General features: G+C 46.4%; 1 protein-coding gene across 1 annotated transcript; it reads left to right on the top strand.

The window, feature by feature from the left end:
• The first annotated feature begins 1,062 nt into the window (after positions 1-1,062).
• LOC128714762 (mannosyl-oligosaccharide alpha-1,2-mannosidase IA) lies at positions 1,063-18,250 on the top strand. The gene is made up of 6 exons (XM_053809646.1): positions 1,063-1,770; positions 14,390-14,788; positions 17,064-17,502; positions 17,566-17,849; positions 17,922-18,038; positions 18,116-18,250. Exons 1-6 carry the CDS (start codon positions 1,063-1,065, stop codon positions 18,248-18,250), a joined length of 2,082 nt encoding a protein of 693 aa, XP_053665621.1.
• Positions 18,251-18,519: the final 269 nt, after the last annotated feature.

An 18,519-nucleotide genomic window follows, 5' to 3' on the forward strand; every position in this document is an offset into this window, starting at 1 on the left:
TGCATCTCTCCGTCCATAAGAACATCCTTACCCCGCACTCGGGTGGGCGAGATTAGCACGTTCACACTGTTCTACTTCCTGTTCCTCCCACACATCCCGTTCTTGGCCCTACGCATAATCCGCTCAGGGTTTGTGAAGAAAAGAGGTGAAAGGTGTGTATGTGCGTGTAAGCCCCATCAACCGTGACAACGGAACGAAACCCGCAAAGGGCCAATCAACCCCCCGGACCAAAACAACCAAACCAACTATCAACCAAGCATTTTTGCAGCAAGCATTCCAAATGCAGCTTTTACAGTAGGTGAACGCAACGTAAGCACATAAGCCGGGTACGCGAAGAAAAAGCAATAGACGAACGCCGAGAAGGTGACGCGCGCGGACAACGGCTAATTAGTGAAGGAAAGGAAGGATGTCCACCATGACTGAATGCCCACGAACTTTCACCGGGAAATAGGTGTGCAAATAAAAACTGACTGCCCACCTCCCTCCACGACATCGTCAACATCATCACTTTGTACTCCTACGCCCGGTAATATAGTTACCCACAGCAGGAAACGTCAATCGATCGATTTGCGAAAAAACGTACTGTGCGAAGTTGCTCCTCCGCGGCAAAAAACCCAATTGGTGGGAAAAGGCGAAAAACCGGGTAATAGGGACACTCTTCTTTTTAGCTACCTGAAGCGTTGGAAAACTCTCTGGAAAAGAAAGGCTAGTAACGAAGAGGAACGCATCAACCTGCGAGTGTCCTTCAACTCTACCTCAACAAGAACAAAACAAGCCGGAAAGGCCTGGAGAACAAGCCGGAAAGGGAAAGAAAGCAATAGGACGAGAAAAGAGAGAGAGAGAGAGAAACGGGAACCAACACGGAGTTGAAACGGGTTTTATTTGTGCGGTCGTGTGAAAGGGAAGCTGGCTGGAATATTGCAAGCTGCTTGAGCACGAAGTCTTGCTGTCGGTGAATGTATGCGTCTGTCACACACAGCCAACCAGCACGTCTAGAAACGGTCAAGGTCGTTTCGTGAGAAAACCCACCGTAGAAACAACAACATAAAAGGAGTAAAAGATATGTTGCCCACGTATCAACGGGTAAGCAGCGGTAACGGTGGCGGTGGTACGACGAATGGGTCGGTCACGAATCCCCTCCTAGGTCGGCGATCGTTCCGGTCGCGGGAAAAATGTCTCATCCTGCTCGTCCTGTCCACGTTCGGGTTCGTCTGTTTTGGCGGATTCTTCTTCCTGCCGGATAACTTCAGCGCGGACCGGGTGCTGAAGGCATACAAACAGTTTCAGCGGGCAGGGCCGGAGATTTTCATACCAGCGCCCCCACCAGCCCATGGCCGTACCGGGGAGGAAGACATCCACAAGCAGGATGATCGGGTGAAGCTGCAGGAGAAGATACGGAAGGAGCTGCCAGATGATTTTCTCGAAAAGCCAGATACGGGCGGTGGTGACGATGGTGGTGGTGGTGGGGGAGGTGAGGATCCGGACGGAGCCGTAGAGCCTGGACGGGAGGGAGGTGGTCCAATTGATGAACCGGACCAGGCGAACCGGTTGCCCGGTGGGGTAGGGGTAGTGGCCGGACCGGCCATCGAGGGTCCGGACGGTGTTGTACAGCCGCCGCAAAACGGGCTAGAGCAGGAGGATGGACCGGAGCAGGAGCAGGCGGATCGGCGTCACCAGGGAGCCCGGTTCCCGGCCGGCCTCACCTTTAATGCGTCCGTTGGCGAAGATCCGGATCTAGCGGTGCGGGAAAAACGCAACAAAGTAAAGGAGGTAGGTGTGTGGGATCACAGGGCGGGGCTACAATGATAATTGCAATGATAAGTGACTTATCTTTCCCCCCAACTACAAGGTACTGTACACGAAAACCTTAAATGAAAAGCAATTTAATTGTTACAGTACGGGAAGGCGAGGTTATGGAAAATTGAAGAAGGTTCCCCCTTTTGGAACAAAGCGGTGGAGTATGGGTTTCCGGTACATCAGATAGTCGATGTTTTCGAAAAAAACAGCACTGTGCGGGTGTTAATCAATTAATTGAACCACATTAAACGGAAGGAGGCCTGCATGTTGCCGCTATGGGCGGTTATTATTTACGCGATTATACCGAAGCAAACTGAGTGACGTGCATACACAAATCGTACCCTTTTTGTTGTGGTTTTCGTATTGCACTTATTTGCGTGTGCATCCGTAATGCTAGTTATGGGTGCATCCCCTGCCTGTTGCTGTCGTCGCAAACAGTAGAAAAAGACGTACAACACCAATGTGTGCGGAACGACGAAACGTGGTGTGTACCGTTTGTAAATATAGGCACAGCAGAGAAGACTGTCTTGGGCCTAACTACACTAAGTCTGTTTACTTACTGTTGCGTAGTTGTATCTTACTTTTCCTTTCCTTTCCGTTGGTAGACACAACAAAGATGGTTCTGTTACTATTTGTCTGTCACACGTAGGCATTTTGTTCGTTTTTGTTTTTTTTTCATAAGACGAGGAATTAAAACTAGATGAGGAAAAAAGTTTATCCGAGGGCTCGTACGAGAAGGGTTTCATTGTGTAACTCGTTGTGATATAAACATTGGTAAAGAAGAAAGAATAGAGTCTCCATTAATTCGCCTAAATCACGAATGTACATTTTGGAAGAATAAGGCTATCTCAGACTAAACATACAGATTGATATTAGTTTTTTTTCTAGTGTTCGTTGAATCTGATTCAGATACTTATTTCAGAATGAATCTTTGAAATGTATCATTGGCTGTGTATCTCTGTATAAAAAATCTTAGTTCAGTAACAAAACACATCACGATTCTTCTGAGATGCATGAGAATCACTGACAATTCATCAAACTTTGTGGGTTTATGAATCTTTTGGTTGTTTATTAAGCACATCGCTAATTTAATCCGATCAGGTTTTATATTGATAGCCGAATATCATTATTGCAATTAAACTTTATAATTTAAATTTAAACTTAAATGTTTTGATTACGAGGTTGGTTGTTGTGCAATATACTTAGGAGCATGTAAAACGTCTTGGAAAAATGAAGATACTGGTTACTGCATAGATTACTGCAATTATATTTCAAAACAAAATGATGATTGAACATTTCGCTTTGTTTCCTGCATTGGGCAAAGGGAATTTAGGTCATGCAAAAACTGTTTGTCAGATTTTGTTTGTCCGTACTATCAACATTACTCATACGGGCAAGGCGCGATGAATCAATGCCGGCAGATCAATTACGGCGGAGATCGCATCAGTGACCTACCACAAACATCCTCGATCGCAGACCATTCAATATACCACAAAACCGTTGCATCATATACTAGTTACTGACCCTATCTGACCGTGCCTTCGCTAAAAAAGAAACCCGCCAACGGTTTTGTTGCTGGGATGTTGAATGTTGGGCAAATCTAAAAATACTTTTACGCCAAAACACGAAAGGTGTACGCCACGCTACCCTAAATGCCACATTTTACTGACAAAAAAAATACTACCATTCGTGCTATTTATGTTTAATGTTGATCATTTAAAGAAATAAAAATAAACACTGGACTTTTCAGCGTAAACGTATGGAAATAGGTTTCATCCCAACGGAATACACTACTTGCTTCACCCGCTTGTGTTGTTGTATTTTTTTTAACAAGAAGTTGTTATTTCCATCCAGCCATATTGTGCCTACCTCGTACACCGGTATCGTGTGTCTCGTACACCGGTATCGTGTTTCACGTACACCCGAAAATCGAAAACAAATGCGACTGCCTTGGTGCGAATTTAATTGGAGGTGCAAAAAGTACAAACACAATCGTAGCAAGGTGTGAGTAGTGAATTAAGCAACGAAAAGTGGAAAAATTACGGAACAGGGTGGAGATAGAAAAAAAACATGCTAAAATACTACATAACAGCCTTTTTGCGCGTTTTTTGCCTGCTAACATTGTGGGCTGTTTTCATACGCACTCGCCGCGCAGTTTGCACACAAATTTTCCAACTTATTTTGCTTGTTTTGGGTCCTATTTGCGTGGTTGTGCTTCGCTCGAAATAAAACAATTAGATTTTGTTTTTGGTTCGTATTATCTACGCTTTATTTCGGGTTGTTTATTTGTTTTGCCTGTCGCTGATTTACATTACAATGGCGAGTTACGCTTGATACTACTGTTGCCGTGGGCTACACACCCAGCTCCTTCTGATGTGTGTGCTCAATCTGCCGCCCGTTTCGCGATGCCGAAGGTCAAGGCCAGGACCAGGTTTTCGGTGAGTGTCGGGCAACGCTGGATAGAGCCTCGCGCGGAATTGAAACGGTGTTTCCGGTTCAGTGAAAACCGATGTGCGTTCGACGTGTAGGGTATTCGGCGAACTCTGGTGGCGCGTACAGTTTTGATGTGCGTGTTACCATGTACCCGTGGTCCACGATTATTGCATCTTTTGTTGTGCTTCCATTATTGTTATCGCTCCGTGTCAAGCCGGCAACCAAATTCGTACCCTTTTGGCGTAGTTTAACGCTTTCCAGGAAGGTTTTTGCTTTGGCACTTCACAACATGGTGATAAACGTGTTGCTACTTATGCGCTGTTCGGCAAAGCAACTTGTTAATTCTTTACCCAGCGAATGGGTGTGGTAGGTTTTATCTACTATTCAGCTAAAAGATATATCAATTCCCGTCGTAGCACGTGCGAGAGATAGTTAATTTACACAAAAAATTACGTGCGATTTAAGTAACGTGCAACTAGATAACCACTGCTAGATGTTACTTGTGTCACGATGTAACTACTTCTGATAGCATAACGAAAATGGCTATCATCGAACGTACTAAGTACCGTTAGTGAGAATATGACACGTACACAAAAGTATCTAGCAGTCGGAGAAAATATGGCACAGAAACGTTCTAATTAATACAATCGAGATTATTCGTCTTGATCGGCGTGTAGCGTGCGTTTCCAGCCGTAGAGAAACCACCACACATAGACACATGTGTGTGCATATCCGTTTGGTTCTTCGGGTTCATTGGCACACATGCCAACACACACAGGCGTGCGCGAGCGCTCGTACTCTTTCTACACTTGCTTTCGAATCGCATGCAAAGATCGGATTGGTTTGTGCGAATTCTAGCCCGTTGTGTCACCTCGTGTGCCCCGTACGCATTCACTCTCTCTCTCTCTCTCTGCCCGTGACAGTCACCATGATTGGACCGGCAAGTTTGACAACGCGTGTGACGTGGCCTATGGAGCTGCCAACAAGGCAAACAAGATCCACATTGTGCGCTCCATGTCGCAGCCAACGTACTGGGGCGACGGTGTGTTGGTAATCAGCACACACACACACACACACACCCGCCTACTATTAACCCCGCTCCTTTCTGTGTGCCCGGACAGAGTATCGCTTATCTCTGATTCTTCTACTTCCATAGCGAGTATGATCAAGATTGGTTTTTATCTCGCCATCGCGTCTACTCACAATAGCCGTATCGAACCCCCGTAATGGCTGCCAAAGCGGATGCCAGCGGTCATCAGAAGATACAGAAACACGAAACAAAAGCAGAAGAAGATCGTGATCCGATCGTGATTTGTACATCTGGCCTAGCTGTGACGCACGACGTGGTGTGCTTGTCGAATACACAGCATCGTGTCTCATCATGGTTGTGGACAGAAACCTCTCTTTGCATAAACTTTTCAAAGAAGCGAGCAAACAAAAAAAAACAGCACCAGCCCGTGAAGTGATTTGCTCCAGTTTTGCTCCCCCCCACACCGATGGATAGAAAGATTGTGCAACTCCTCTTCTGCTTCTGCAATCTTCCACCCTAAAACGTGGCGTTGTCGGAATAAAAAGTGGAAGTGGAAACAGTGGAATGAATAGCATTTTTGCACCGTGCATTCAACCGTGCAAGTGCATCACTTGCACCCAACCGTTCATAGGTACCAAACTGTGCAGTGCCCGAAAGGCTGTGGACTTATGTTTGCGAAATGATTTTACCTCCCCGTGTTGCCCTTGCGCAAACGGTTCCCATGCCGGCACGCAGGAAAATAGCTGCCATGTTTTTTACTGGCCCTAGCAGTCCGCCTGTGTGTCCAGCTGGAGAAACATTACCGAACGCTCCGACAAAATGGAGAGACAAAAATTATACCAAAACATTTAGACACGATCTTAAACCAACTTGGTTCGCAAATGGTGAGAAATTGTGTGGCTGCTTATGAGAAGCGGCTGGAATCTTTTGGTCACGGTGAGGGAAGGTCGACACTAACCATGCTCAGTGGGTTCTATTTTTAACCGCTGGGGGAATTAAAGATTCGTGTTGAATTAAACAAAAGAGAAAACCCGAACAAAAACACATCTCAACGGGCAAACCCAGACCTAAACGGTCTTGAATGTTGGGAATCCCAGCTTGTTTCGAAGTCCCACTATAAAATGACTTTTTGCCCATACCACGCATTCAATGCTAATCAGTCAATCTGGTTGCTGCAAATGATTTAAAACTACCGCCTGCTACCTTCACGTCACAGTGTTTTAGTTAACTCCTTCTGATGGTGAGATAAAATGACAAATCAGATGTGATTTATGCTGTATTGTGCTGGGTTGACTGTAAACGTTTTAACACCTTATTAATAGCTTAGCAAGTGTTTTCTTATCTTTTGGAATGCAGTGGCCGCGAGATGAGGTTGCAGGTAGCTAACGTAGACCTGTCAGATCTTTCACCATGCGATAAATTTAGGTAAAGATGAAGGAAAAGAAAGTCTATTCACATCATATCTTAACTAACTTAACCTAACTTAACTCTCCTCTCCTCGCAAGAGGGTTTCCTCCAAAGGGGTTTCATCACAAGAGGTGCTCTCAACAGCCTTGTTAATAAATTTGTAACTACACAAAGATAATGTACAGTACAGGTGTACGCATCTTTGAAGTCGTTCGAAATTCCCTCGAGTAAGATGTTGAGTTGTTTGCTAATCTCTAGACAAAGGCTGTATAGATTTCTGAAGCTAGGTAGACAATATTGAATCACCTCCAAACTTCAATTGGAGTGGTAAAAACGAATCAAAAACTCCTACAAAACTCATGGAAACTTTCGGTAAACATTGTTAGAACAACTATACAGGGCCACTGTCAAACTTTTGGAATACTAAGGGAAAACTAGAAAAAGTGAGAGAACCCTCTTGAGCAGCAAATTGCAAGTTTCGACAATACGAAGAAGTAGCAGATGTACGATTTACTACAGTAAATCGCCATTCGCGTATCACCGAAACAAGTTATCTAGGGTGTTCAAGTTTATTGATGTAGTTAAGAGTAATTGGAATAATCTGAATAGTACTCGATTATTCTGGATTGCTGAAGGACTACGCCGATTACTCCAGGAGCAATGAAAATACTTTTTCTTCTTTTCTCTTTCTTTTCCTCCCGGTTCCCAGCTTTTAGCAGCGATATGCGATATATAAATTAAATAGAACTTAAATAATTTAAAATTGCGCAAGGAGAGTTCTATGCAATTGCCAAGATTTGAATTCACTTAATGCGAAACTGACTACTATTTGACCGACTAATTAACTACCCTTGATTAATTTTACCAGTAAAGCAAACTCGGCGCCTGTGCATATGCAACACGCCTACCATAAGGAAACGCGCCTAGCCCGTATGCAATCCGCATCACAGAGCTTCATCGCATGCTTTGTTCGGTGCGCGTCTGTTTTGATTTGAAACAGTAAACAAAATGGCAGTCCGTTAGCTGTTGTGCATCGTGCATGGCACTCGGATAAGTAGTGGAGTTAAAAAAAAAGTAAAATGAAAGCGAACACCCACTTGCCCGGAATGGTAGTAGTACTATGCAGAGAAATGGAACTTCATCGTTATGCGTTGGTTGGTCGCTAATCGGAGCAAGAGAAAACGGTTCGCTGTGTGTTGATTTACACCGTGTCTTTGTTGCCGAGGAGTGGTCAAATCGAATCAGGAAAGGAAAATCCCCATTTCTTTTTTTTTGTGTGCGCGTCTGTATGTGTGTTGAAGGTGCTCATTGGGTACATTGGCATAATGGGAGTTAGTTACACTCATAACAAAGTCAAATAAAGCCATTGCGCGAATCCGTGAAGGCAAAAAGCAAGGAAGCGCGATGTTCGCCAAAGTTTATGTAGTTTTCCCTCACCTTACGTTCCTGCTTCCCCCAGACATCGATAAGCGCATCTTTGCTACATTTATGAAGTAGCAAAAAGCGCGAAAAGCAAGCCTACTTTCACCAAAGATATTCGCACCCGGCTTAACGCACCGGAGGAAATAGAGGGGACAAAATAGGCCACTGTCAGTCGGAGACATTACCGTCAACTCTCTGCCACCGATGTGTCAGCCGTCCGGTACCCATTCCCTCCCATCGGTGAGTTACGGCCCGGTGGTGTGTCGCCGAGTGGCCTCAATTTGCATGTCGAATGCAATTAAATCCATCCATCGCGTTTTGGTTATTTGCACACACGGAATGTGTTGGTCACGACCCTTTTGTAGCGGAAGCAATAATTTAATCTCAGTTTTTCTTTGTGTTTTTCTTTATTCTTTATTGAGTGAACGGAAATGACCGTTGGCGGAAGTAGGTATAATGGACTTTAGGAGGTGTATTTCTTTTGCAGTATCTGTAACACAATTCCCAAGGAACGTATATCAGCTTTGTTAAGAATTGTACGATTGCGACAAAGTTTGTTCAGAGATTTCCCGCCGTATTATTGTTGTTAAATGAGGTCACGCAAATGAACCGAAACCATTGCGTTGTGTCTAAGAATTCAGGTCTGAACAACAACGATAGGAAAGGTACGATCGATTCGACGTAACGATGAACCGCACGGGACGCGAGGCGGAAGTGGTTAATCTGCTCCACCGCAACATAACGACCTTACCTTAAACCCTAAAACGGGTCGGAACCTGCGCTGCTGTGTGGTACGGGCGGTACTTGGTCGCGTCACATCGTACGATTCTGATTACGGACACCGATTGCCGCTCCACCAGACATTGGTGACCGTGTCCTTATCGGGGTTGGCTCCGCCTCCGGAGGGGCGCCACCATCTTGCGTTGGGAGTTGTACGAAGCGTTGAAATCCAAGAACTGATACGTACGCGTAACGGAGATAGTGACGCGGGGTCATCGCGAGCAGCCGGAGTAGATGTGAAGTGTTTAGTGGAAGGTGCGCAATTATTGTCTTTCAAGGGTGATCTCGAAGAGAAGTCCTTCGGCAATTCGTCAGAAATAGTCATCTTCTCACACCCTATCTGTCAAGGTGATGTCTATCTTTTTTTAGTAGGACTCTAAATGACGAGACTGACTGACTAATAGTACCTTTAGTATCTACCTGTAGTATATCTTCGGTACTGCAATACACATTGAGATGCGCATTATATTTGGTTTAGACTTTCTTCAAACTCATTTCCAAACTAAGACTACAACATCCACTCCTTGGGAGTTTCCGCCGAGTGCCAAGCTGCATCTTCAGATGAAATGACCTGGCCTTGCTCTCAAGATGTTTAGTTGCGCAGAGTACGCTACCCTGGCGGCTATTGGAATTAAACGCATTCACCCACAACTGCACGTTGCGTTGTGGATGTCTTAATGGTTTTGGTGCTGCAATGTCTACCACTGCCTGACTTCGGCACAGGAAACCAGGTGGCAATACGCGTGGTGTATGCCCTTGACAGTACGGCATGGAAGAGTCTTCAATGTCCACACCCCTTCTCACATCCGCGTGACGCGGTGTGTGTGTGTGTTGGATTAATTTGCTAATGATGGGTACGGTGTTGACCTCTACATGCAGTGAAGCATGTGTGCATTTGAATGATGCGTTTTCTACTTGTGCTGCTTGCTGTTGGTGGATTGCACGAACAGTGCGCGCCACCTTCGTCCGTGCTCTCTAACCTGGGCTCTTGCACGGATCAGCTGACGTAGAACGGACAAGGACTGTCTGCTGAAGTGGCCCCAAAAGACGTCTGGATAAGAAATGGTGCATGCATGGAAAGGGGTGATGGGGTGCCTCCACAGAAGCTGATTTCCGTGTAACCATTCAATTACAACATCTGTTATCCGAAGCGCACTATACAGTGTATTTCTTCTTTATGTGACATTTTAACCCATTCCACCATGTACCAGGGTTGCTGGAGAGAGAGACTGCTAAAGGCGTGTAAACATCCTCCACCGAGGAGCTAATCGGCGGAAGGTTGGGCTATACAGAGCGTGAAGAGATCGGCTCGCAGCAACTGTACACAGTGCGCGGTGTATCGCTGAAGATGGTTGAGTGCGCGCGCGCGACAAACCTCTCACGCACGAAAACCTTCGCCAAAACCTTACGAGCGGTGCTGATCGCATTGAAGGACGCGATCGCGAACAGCGGAGGGGAAAAGAAATACACCAAACCGAGCACGCACCTAATGAAGCGCGGCCAAGAGAAGGGAGAGTGCGCGATTTTGCTGCACCCGGAGCACTATGAGTGCTGACTTTCTTTCTTATGGTTAAAAATATTTTTCATTCAAATCATTCCAAATGTGAGATTATATCGTCGTTCAGTTAGAATTAAATGAATTTGAAGAAATTTTGTTATAAAAACCAATTCTTTTTTAATTTTATTCTAAGAAACATTTCCCCTGGTGTTGGGTGAATCTGATTCTGATCTGAATCTGAAATTAGTTCGTCAGAATTTTTTGAAAATTCGGATAAAAAGTTCAGAAAAATGAATTATTTCTAAAGGTCTAAAGTCCTAAAGGTCTAAAGGCCTAAAGGTCTAAAGGCCTAAAGGTCTGAAGGTGTAAAGGTCTCTTAGACACGGAGACTGAGATACATTCAAGTCCTGTAAGCTGAACCCTGTAAGCAAGCAAGACCTGTAAGCTGAAGGGACCGCTATCTTAGAGAGACTTGCAGCTTTGGAAAACAAACACAATGGGAAGGTATGCCACTTATTTATGGCAAAAGCCTTCAACCATGCTCTGTAAAGCTGTCATTGGCAAACACCAAAACACGGCTATCTTAGAGATACATTAGTGTATGAACATCATGTGCAGCTTAGAGAATGTGATGTGAAGGAGACTTTGCAGCTTTGAGAGACATAAAATGTATTGAAAATGAAGGGACTGTCAAAAATGTTCATCTTAGCGAGACTTGCTATCTTTGAGAGATACTCCCTTAGAGAGACTTGACTGTATGTGAAATACAAATTATAGCTTTATTTTGCAAAACCTTTTTTCAATTTCTGAACATTGTTTGTGTGAAAGTACTTTTAATTTTTCCCATTTTTTTTTTGTTGTGTGGCAAATGTCACTGTTGACGTCTTTGACAAATTTGGAATTAATTTTGAAAATATTAGTTTATGTGCATCGTCTTGGTCACTGCCCATAGTGCGAGAGATGTGGATGGCTTGTTCCACCAACCGTCTCCGTGCGCACAAGAGAGCCAGACGGTTCGCCAGTTTGTCAAACGACGCCGCCCGCACCAGTGCCGAACAGACGTGAGGTTGAGTGTACGTGCGCCATTTCCGGCGCCTCGGTTTGCAGAGTAGTTGTGTGCGAAGAACCGGGTTTTGGTGTGGTGGCGCGGGGTTTTTTCCCCCGAACGACCTTGATTTGGGTCTGCGGTGGATTCGGGACTCGACGTGGAAGATCCGTGCTGGGTTCGCTGACACCGCACTCCAGAGGTCTAGACCGAAAAAAAAACTAACCAGTTGTCGGTACCTCCGCAAACCCAGTGAAACCGGTCTCGGCGGCAACAGTTTGGCGATTGGCCGCGATTTCGCAACCGTCAGCAGTAGTTTGGATCGTACCGGAAGTCAGATAACCGGAGCTAGTGAAGATCACCAGTTAGTGACCAGTCGGTGGCTTGATAAAGCGAGGAAATTCACAGTACCGACGTCGTGTGCCATATGCTTAACCCCGATCCTAATCAGCCTGCGGGAGCGTGAGCCGATCGACCCTATCCTAGTGACCGTGTCACTCATATAGCGTAACCACGTGCCAGAGGTCTGATTGTTCGCTTTCACTGAACAGTGGAAGTTGTATAAGAGGAGAGCGTGGATCTTTCGCTAAACAGTCCAGTAAAGCCCGTAAAGCAGAGGGGTTTGCGTTTCGGTTCTGACAGCTGATCACAACAATCACACCTGTTTCCCAATCAACCTTGTCTCTTTTTTTTTGTGCTGTAGTGTTGGTGTGCATCCTGCGCAAAGTGTTGTTTGGTGTGCGGTGCGATTAGTGAAACCAGCAGCAGAGAACCGAGAGAGACCGGGGTCATCAACTAAGATGGCGGCACGGTGCGTCCGATAGCAAGGTTACGATGTACTAAAAGGGTTACCTCTACGTGCACCGACCGTACAGAAGGAGAGAGTTGATTTTGTGTACACTCCATTCTAACACCACCACCGTGCAAAGAGTTTAGTGTGTGCGTGTGTGTGTTAAATCTCGCTCCGGTGTGGAATCGAAGACATTTTCAAACCGTATCTTGAATAGGCCTATCACCTCTCATAATGAGTGCTGTTGCTACGGCTATGTTTCTGGTGGCAATGACCGGCGTTACACTGGTGGTGCGTCAGCAGCGAGATCTCGATCCGGTGCAGCTGCAGCAATCGATCCCGCACCGGTACCAGGAACGGTTCCTCGACTACGACGATCACGTCCGGTTCAGCGGGCTCGGATCGGGACAGGTCGATCCGGACCTGGATCCGCACCATCCACGGTACTACCATTACGCACACACCAAGCGTGATCTGACACTGGGTGGTGCAGAACCGACTTGGGATGCTACCGCCGACGACGATGAGGAGGAGTCCCGGGTACGGCGATCCCTGTACGCGAGTGCATCGTACGTGCCGCAGTACGCCAACGCAACCGGTTGGTTCCGTGTCGAGAATCCTAGCCCAGCACCCGGCGCGGACATTGGTTCGATCGACCACGAGAAGCGAGACTACGTGCGACAGGTCTGTGTGTCCTTTCCATTCCGCATTCTTTTCTACGCTGCACAGCTCCTGGGGCTGTGCATGTGCATGCGCATGTAGCTCAACTATCAAAAATATCTTGGAAAACACCTCTTGGCGAACGCGCTACTGCAACTATCAAAACTAGCTTAGAAAGGGGAGGGGAGGGGGAACCAAAGACAAATATCTGTTTGTCAGATTTATGCTGCTGTCACACGGCGCTATTCGCAGTGAATCGTTCGGCCGTGACGCGCGTACGCGCGATCTGATGTTTGACCCAAGTGTCCTTGACACAATCACAACCACACCGAGTGTGTCTGCCTTTCGATTTTATATTGCATTTACTTTGTCCTCTCTTCACATTTTAGGATACGTTTGGTACACTGGTCACTGCCGAGAAGACTACCTCTCTTAGGCAAGGCACGGTACACTCGACCTGCTCGATTAATCCGGGGGGGGAAGCGGTATTTTTGAAATTGGTAAAGACGCAACCGACAACCAGGCAAGGTTATGTTGCGGACTCGTCAACTAAATCATACGCCTCACCGGGGCGATTTGCTGCATGGTAGGAAAGAGGGTGGGGAGGAGGATCTCGCACCGACCATGAAGCTGTTCAAATCCAGGCACCGTGACATTGCTATTGAACTTATCACAAAGTCGACGAGTTGTTTGTTTTTTTTTTTACGGGAGGTTGTAAAACGTATAAACGAATGCGGACCTGCGAATGCTGGATGCGCAGGTATTGGGCGTAGAGGATCATCTCCGTTTGCGGTGATAATATTTGGATGTATCGTGCGTTGAACTCACCGGCCTCGGTTGGTTGTCTTGGGCGCCATGCGTTCGCTTCCGCCTTTTTGGGCGCCGGAATTGCTGATCCTTACTTTGTGCGCTTGGACACTAAAAACCAATCGAACCATCTAGAGGACGCCGAGTCGTACAGCGATGTGGCTTGGAGCTGGAGCGGTTCGCTGAGTCGGCAAACTGGTTCCGATGAAGGTGATGTATGGAGTGGTATTTGCTGAACACGAACTACTCAGCAAAATTTGTGGAAACAAAACACCTTCCGATCGGTGATTAAACTGCTACCATACATTGCTTTTGTTGCAGAAACACTCAACAATTATGTCGTACAAACGGTTTTGTTGGCCGGGGATTGGGAAATGCAGCAACATATAGTTTGAAAAACTCCACGTTAAGTTGAAGAAATGTCACGTTTTATCGGATTCGTTCGTTGTTGGCGTTTCCTGTGAGAAACCCAAGCGCATAAACATGGTCTACAGCTGTTGCCTACCCACTGCTCAATATATGCTGATGGCGTAATCTGTTTATAGCACTTCGTTTTTTGTTTTGTTGAGAAATTCACCATAACGACACCTTTTTTTTTACGAGCAAAACTCCGTAACGAGTTCAACATTCGTCGTCAATTTTCGTCGCTTTCGTTCCGGACCATTCGTCTAAAAATCGCATACTAATCTACCCTCTACCGTCTCTGTTATTTCTTTTTAGATGATGATGCACGCCTGGAGCAACTACAAGCTGTATGCGTGGGGCAAGAACGAACTCCGACCGCTGTCGAAGCGTGGCCACAGCAATAGCATCTTCGGTTCATTCGATCTCGGCGCCACGATCGTGGACGGGCTGGACACGCTGTATCTGATGGGCCTGCACAAGGAGTTTGACGAGGGGCGCGAATGGGTCGAACGGAAGTTCACGCTCGAGAACGTGGACGCAGAACTGTCCGTGTTCGAGACAAACATACGCTTCATCGGTGGCTTCCTCACGTGCTATGCCTTTACCGGCGATCGGATGTTCCTCGAGAAGGCACGGTACGTGGCGGATAAGCTGTTGCCTGCATTCCAGACACCGACCGGTATCCCGTACGCGCTGGTTAACGTACACAATGGGGTAAGTTGGATCGTGTTCTACGTTTGCGTATTTATCTTTTACATGGTTTTTTTTTGTAGCATTTGAGCCCTCTGACTTGAGCTTACGAGGCTCGTAATTAGCAATACACTAGGGTAGCGATATCTTCACGTAGTTTGGTGCGCAATTTTAGCAGGCAACTGGTATCTTTTATAACTTCCTTCTGCATCGCTACGCCACACTTTATCGTATTCCGCTTCTACACTTTGAAATGTAAGACGGATCATTCTCGCATGCCCTCTACACGTACAGGATTGGCTTGAGCAATTCGATTCTTTGTCGTGAGCGTGTATCTAAGCGTAAAGAGCATGTTACATTTGGTAGGAAATATTTTGAACAATGTTTCACTATTACTGCTTCAAGCCTCTTTGTTGATCACAGCTCACAACCTGTTGTGCTTAATGAATCTTTTGAGAAGAGTCATTCATACGAATCTTTAGTAAGAAGTCGAAACTCAAAAGATTCATGAATTGGAATCTCGAGCCGTGAGCCTGTGAGGATTCATCTTGAATGATTGATGTGTCTTTGGAATAGAAATTCATATTCATTGATCTGAATTAGAATCCCCCAACCACTAATCACGATTTCAGGACAAGAGATTTTTTACTGTTGTCACAAAGATCATCTTAATAATTTTCGAGCTAGATTTGCATGTATTATTTTATTACTCTCTTGCTGTTTGCTCTTCTATTTGTGTTGTCCTTATCCTTACCGACCCATTCAAGTAACCGTTGTAATGCTTACTATTCGTTGCTCTAGTTTTTTGATTTGCTTGTCGCAATCGCAATTCACTCACGGTGCATTCTTTTTTCGCAAGCCGATCTGACATTTTCCCTACTCGTGCCCAGTAGATCGGCCACTAACTGCCGTTTTGCTGCTTGGGAATATCTAAATATGCGCACCCATTATACCATTGCTCAACTTCGTTTTCTGTGGAGCGGTTGTAGAATGTGGGCGAAACCCTAATGGCTATACCGATAACTTTGTTTTTCCTTCTCTTTTGCCATCACCGTCCATTCGCCGATCGGTCGGATCGGTGCGGAAAACTGAAATATCATACTACTATACCCTGCCGGTCCTAATACTACCGCTACTACTAATCCCACACCTAACTGAACACACTCACACGGTTCTCGAAATTCTAACCGAAAAAAATGAAACCTGATTGTTTGTACCTGCGAAAACGATAACCCACTGCAACACACTGCTCCCGCCTTCCGCCGTCCCGCATCTTGTGCGCCTGTATGTACGGGAACCGCCGTACAACGTGTTGTGCTGCTTCGGTGTCGTGTTCGGCGTCTGTGGCTGCTTTACAACTGCTTCCTGCCTGTTGATCCTACCCTGTGTGTGCGTTTGTTGTTGTTTTGTTTTATAATTTTATTCTTTAAATTATATATTAAACGTCAAACGAAACCACTTCCATTGCATAATTGATAATGCGTGAACGTGTGTGTGTGTGTGCGTTATATTTATATCCACACCACAAACAAATGTACCGGATGTGAACCGTATCCGTATCCGTTGTTAAATGTCGAGAAAAGCCCAAAACTATGCTCGATCGCATACTTACACACGTAGAGCTATTCTTTACCACCCTGTTCTATAAGGTTAGTAAGCAAGTGGCCACCCTGTGTCGCCTTTCTTCCTTTTCAGTAGGTGTAGTATACCACATTCTAGATAGTAGAAAACAGTACATTCACCTACGAGAAACCACGATGCCCATCTATCCTCTAGTCGTATTGATGTGGTGGTACCCCGTGAGTAGGATGCACAAAATGGTCGCCCGCAGGGACAGGTTAAATCTAACTATTTTTTTGTGCACACTACTTACATCAAACGATGGGATGGTTTATTATTACACGGTTGAATTTGTAACATCAAAATTGTGCCGAATTTGAAACAAAAACCACACTTCATCTGTCCAACCATTCTAGATCACCTCTCTTATCATCCACGCGATTAGTGTTGGATCATGAGCGAAAGAGCTGCCGCAACTCTCCACTCATCTTGCTGTGTGCGCTCTCGCACAGTCAGCTGTAGGAAAGGGGTGACTCGTGGAAGCGTGAAATTTCGCTTCGTACGTAATGAAATTTCGCTCTTCAGTAGTGTATCCGGTCGCCCGTTCGCTATGATGTGCGAGAGCGTTGCGCTCCGCACTATTCGAAGAGCCGCCTCAACACTGCAAATACACACAACACACCCACTATGTACTAGATTCAAACTAATACCGTGTTTTCGTTTGTTTTCGATTCGAAAGGTGAGCAAAAACTATGGCTGGGCAAGCGGTGGCAGCAGTATCCTGTCCGAGTTCGGAACGCTTCACATGGAGTTCGCCTACCTGAGCGATATCACCGGTGATTCGGTCTATCGGGAGCGCGTGCAAACGATACGCGCCGTACTGAAGGACATCGAAAAGCCGAAGGGCCTGTACCCGAACTATCTCAATCCGAAAACGGGTAAGTGGGGCCAACAGCACATGTCGCTCGGTGCGCTCGGGGACAGCTTCTACGAGTACCTGCTGAAGGCGTGGATCCAGTCCGGTCACGAGGATTCTGAGGCGCGTGAAATGTACGACGAGGCGATGCAGTCAATCGTAAAGCACATGGTGCGCAACACACCGAGCGGGCTGACGTACGTGTCCGACATGAAGTTTGACCGGCTCGAGCACAAGATGGATCATCTGGCGTGCTTTGCGGGTAAGTGTGCGGCTGGTGCACAGCGAAGGTGAAGACAACTCGCTTACCCATCTTCCGTCGTAGGTGGTCTGTTTGGGCTGGGCGGTACCTCGCTGAACAATCAGTATTCGCAGCAGTACATGGAGATTGGCGAGGGGCTAACCAACACTTGCCACGAGAGCTACATCCGCACGTACACCCGGCTTGGGCCGGAATCGTTCCGCTTCAACGATGGTGTGGAGGCGAAGGCACTGAAAGCGCAGGAAAAGTACTACATCCTGCGGCCGGAAACATTCGAAAGTTACTTCATCATGTGGCGGTTAACCCACGATCAAAAGTATCGTGACTGGGGTTGGGATGCGGTACAGGTACGAGACACGCAAGAGCGCACTGTTCCATCGCGGTTACTAATGAAGATCTTTTTTTTTCATTTATGTCAGGCACTTGAGAAACACTGTCGCACACCGACAGGCTACACTGGACTGAAGAACGTTTATCTAACCGAACCGGTGAAAGACGATGTGCAGCAAAGTTTCTTCCTCGCCGAAACACTTAAGGTAATGGCACTCTTTAAAGTGGTACAAGTTAGCTTTAACCGCTAACACGTTTCGTACATCTCATCTCCTTTTAACAGTACCTCTATCTGCTGTTTTCCGACGACTCACTGCTACACTTGGACGATTGGGTTTTCAACACGGAAGCACATCCATTGCCGGTGAAGGACCGAAATCCGCTGTATCGTCCGGCTGCCGGTTCCAGCGCACCGTAAGCACGGCCCAACCCTCAACTAGGGCAAGAGAATGGCGGTGATCTTAGCAGACGGTGTCGATCATCTACAGACCGCGCGCACCACCATCGATCGTGGCCGCTCGAGGTCGGAGCAGCCACGATTTGAAACACACTACACACCTACACACTTACCTAAACGCAAGATTTCTTATCCGTATCTTTATATCTGGGGCTAGAGCGCCGTAGTACACGGTGCCTCATGGTGTCTCCATTACCCCCTCGTAACCACGGAGGTGGCGAAAACACCTC

This window comes from Anopheles marshallii, chromosome X (assembly GCF_943734725.1).
Source record: "Anopheles marshallii chromosome X, idAnoMarsDA_429_01, whole genome shotgun sequence".
NCBI lineage: Eukaryota > Metazoa > Arthropoda > Insecta > Diptera > Culicidae > Anopheles > Anopheles marshallii.

What these genes read in the sequence shown, in the direction of transcription:
- LOC128714762 (XM_053809646.1), top strand. Translation starts at nt 1,063, where the DNA reads ATGTTGCCCACGTATCAACGGGTAAGCAGCGGTAACGGTGGCGGTGGT. An exon ending in TGGTTAACGTACACAATGGG is followed by an intron (nt 14,789 to 17,063) that starts GTAAGTTGGATC and finishes TCGATTCGAAAG; the next exon opens with GTGAGCAAAAACTATGGCTG. An exon ending in TCCTCGCCGAAACACTTAAG is followed by an intron (nt 18,039 to 18,115) that starts GTAATGGCACTC and finishes TCCTTTTAACAG; the next exon opens with TACCTCTATCTGCTGTTTTC.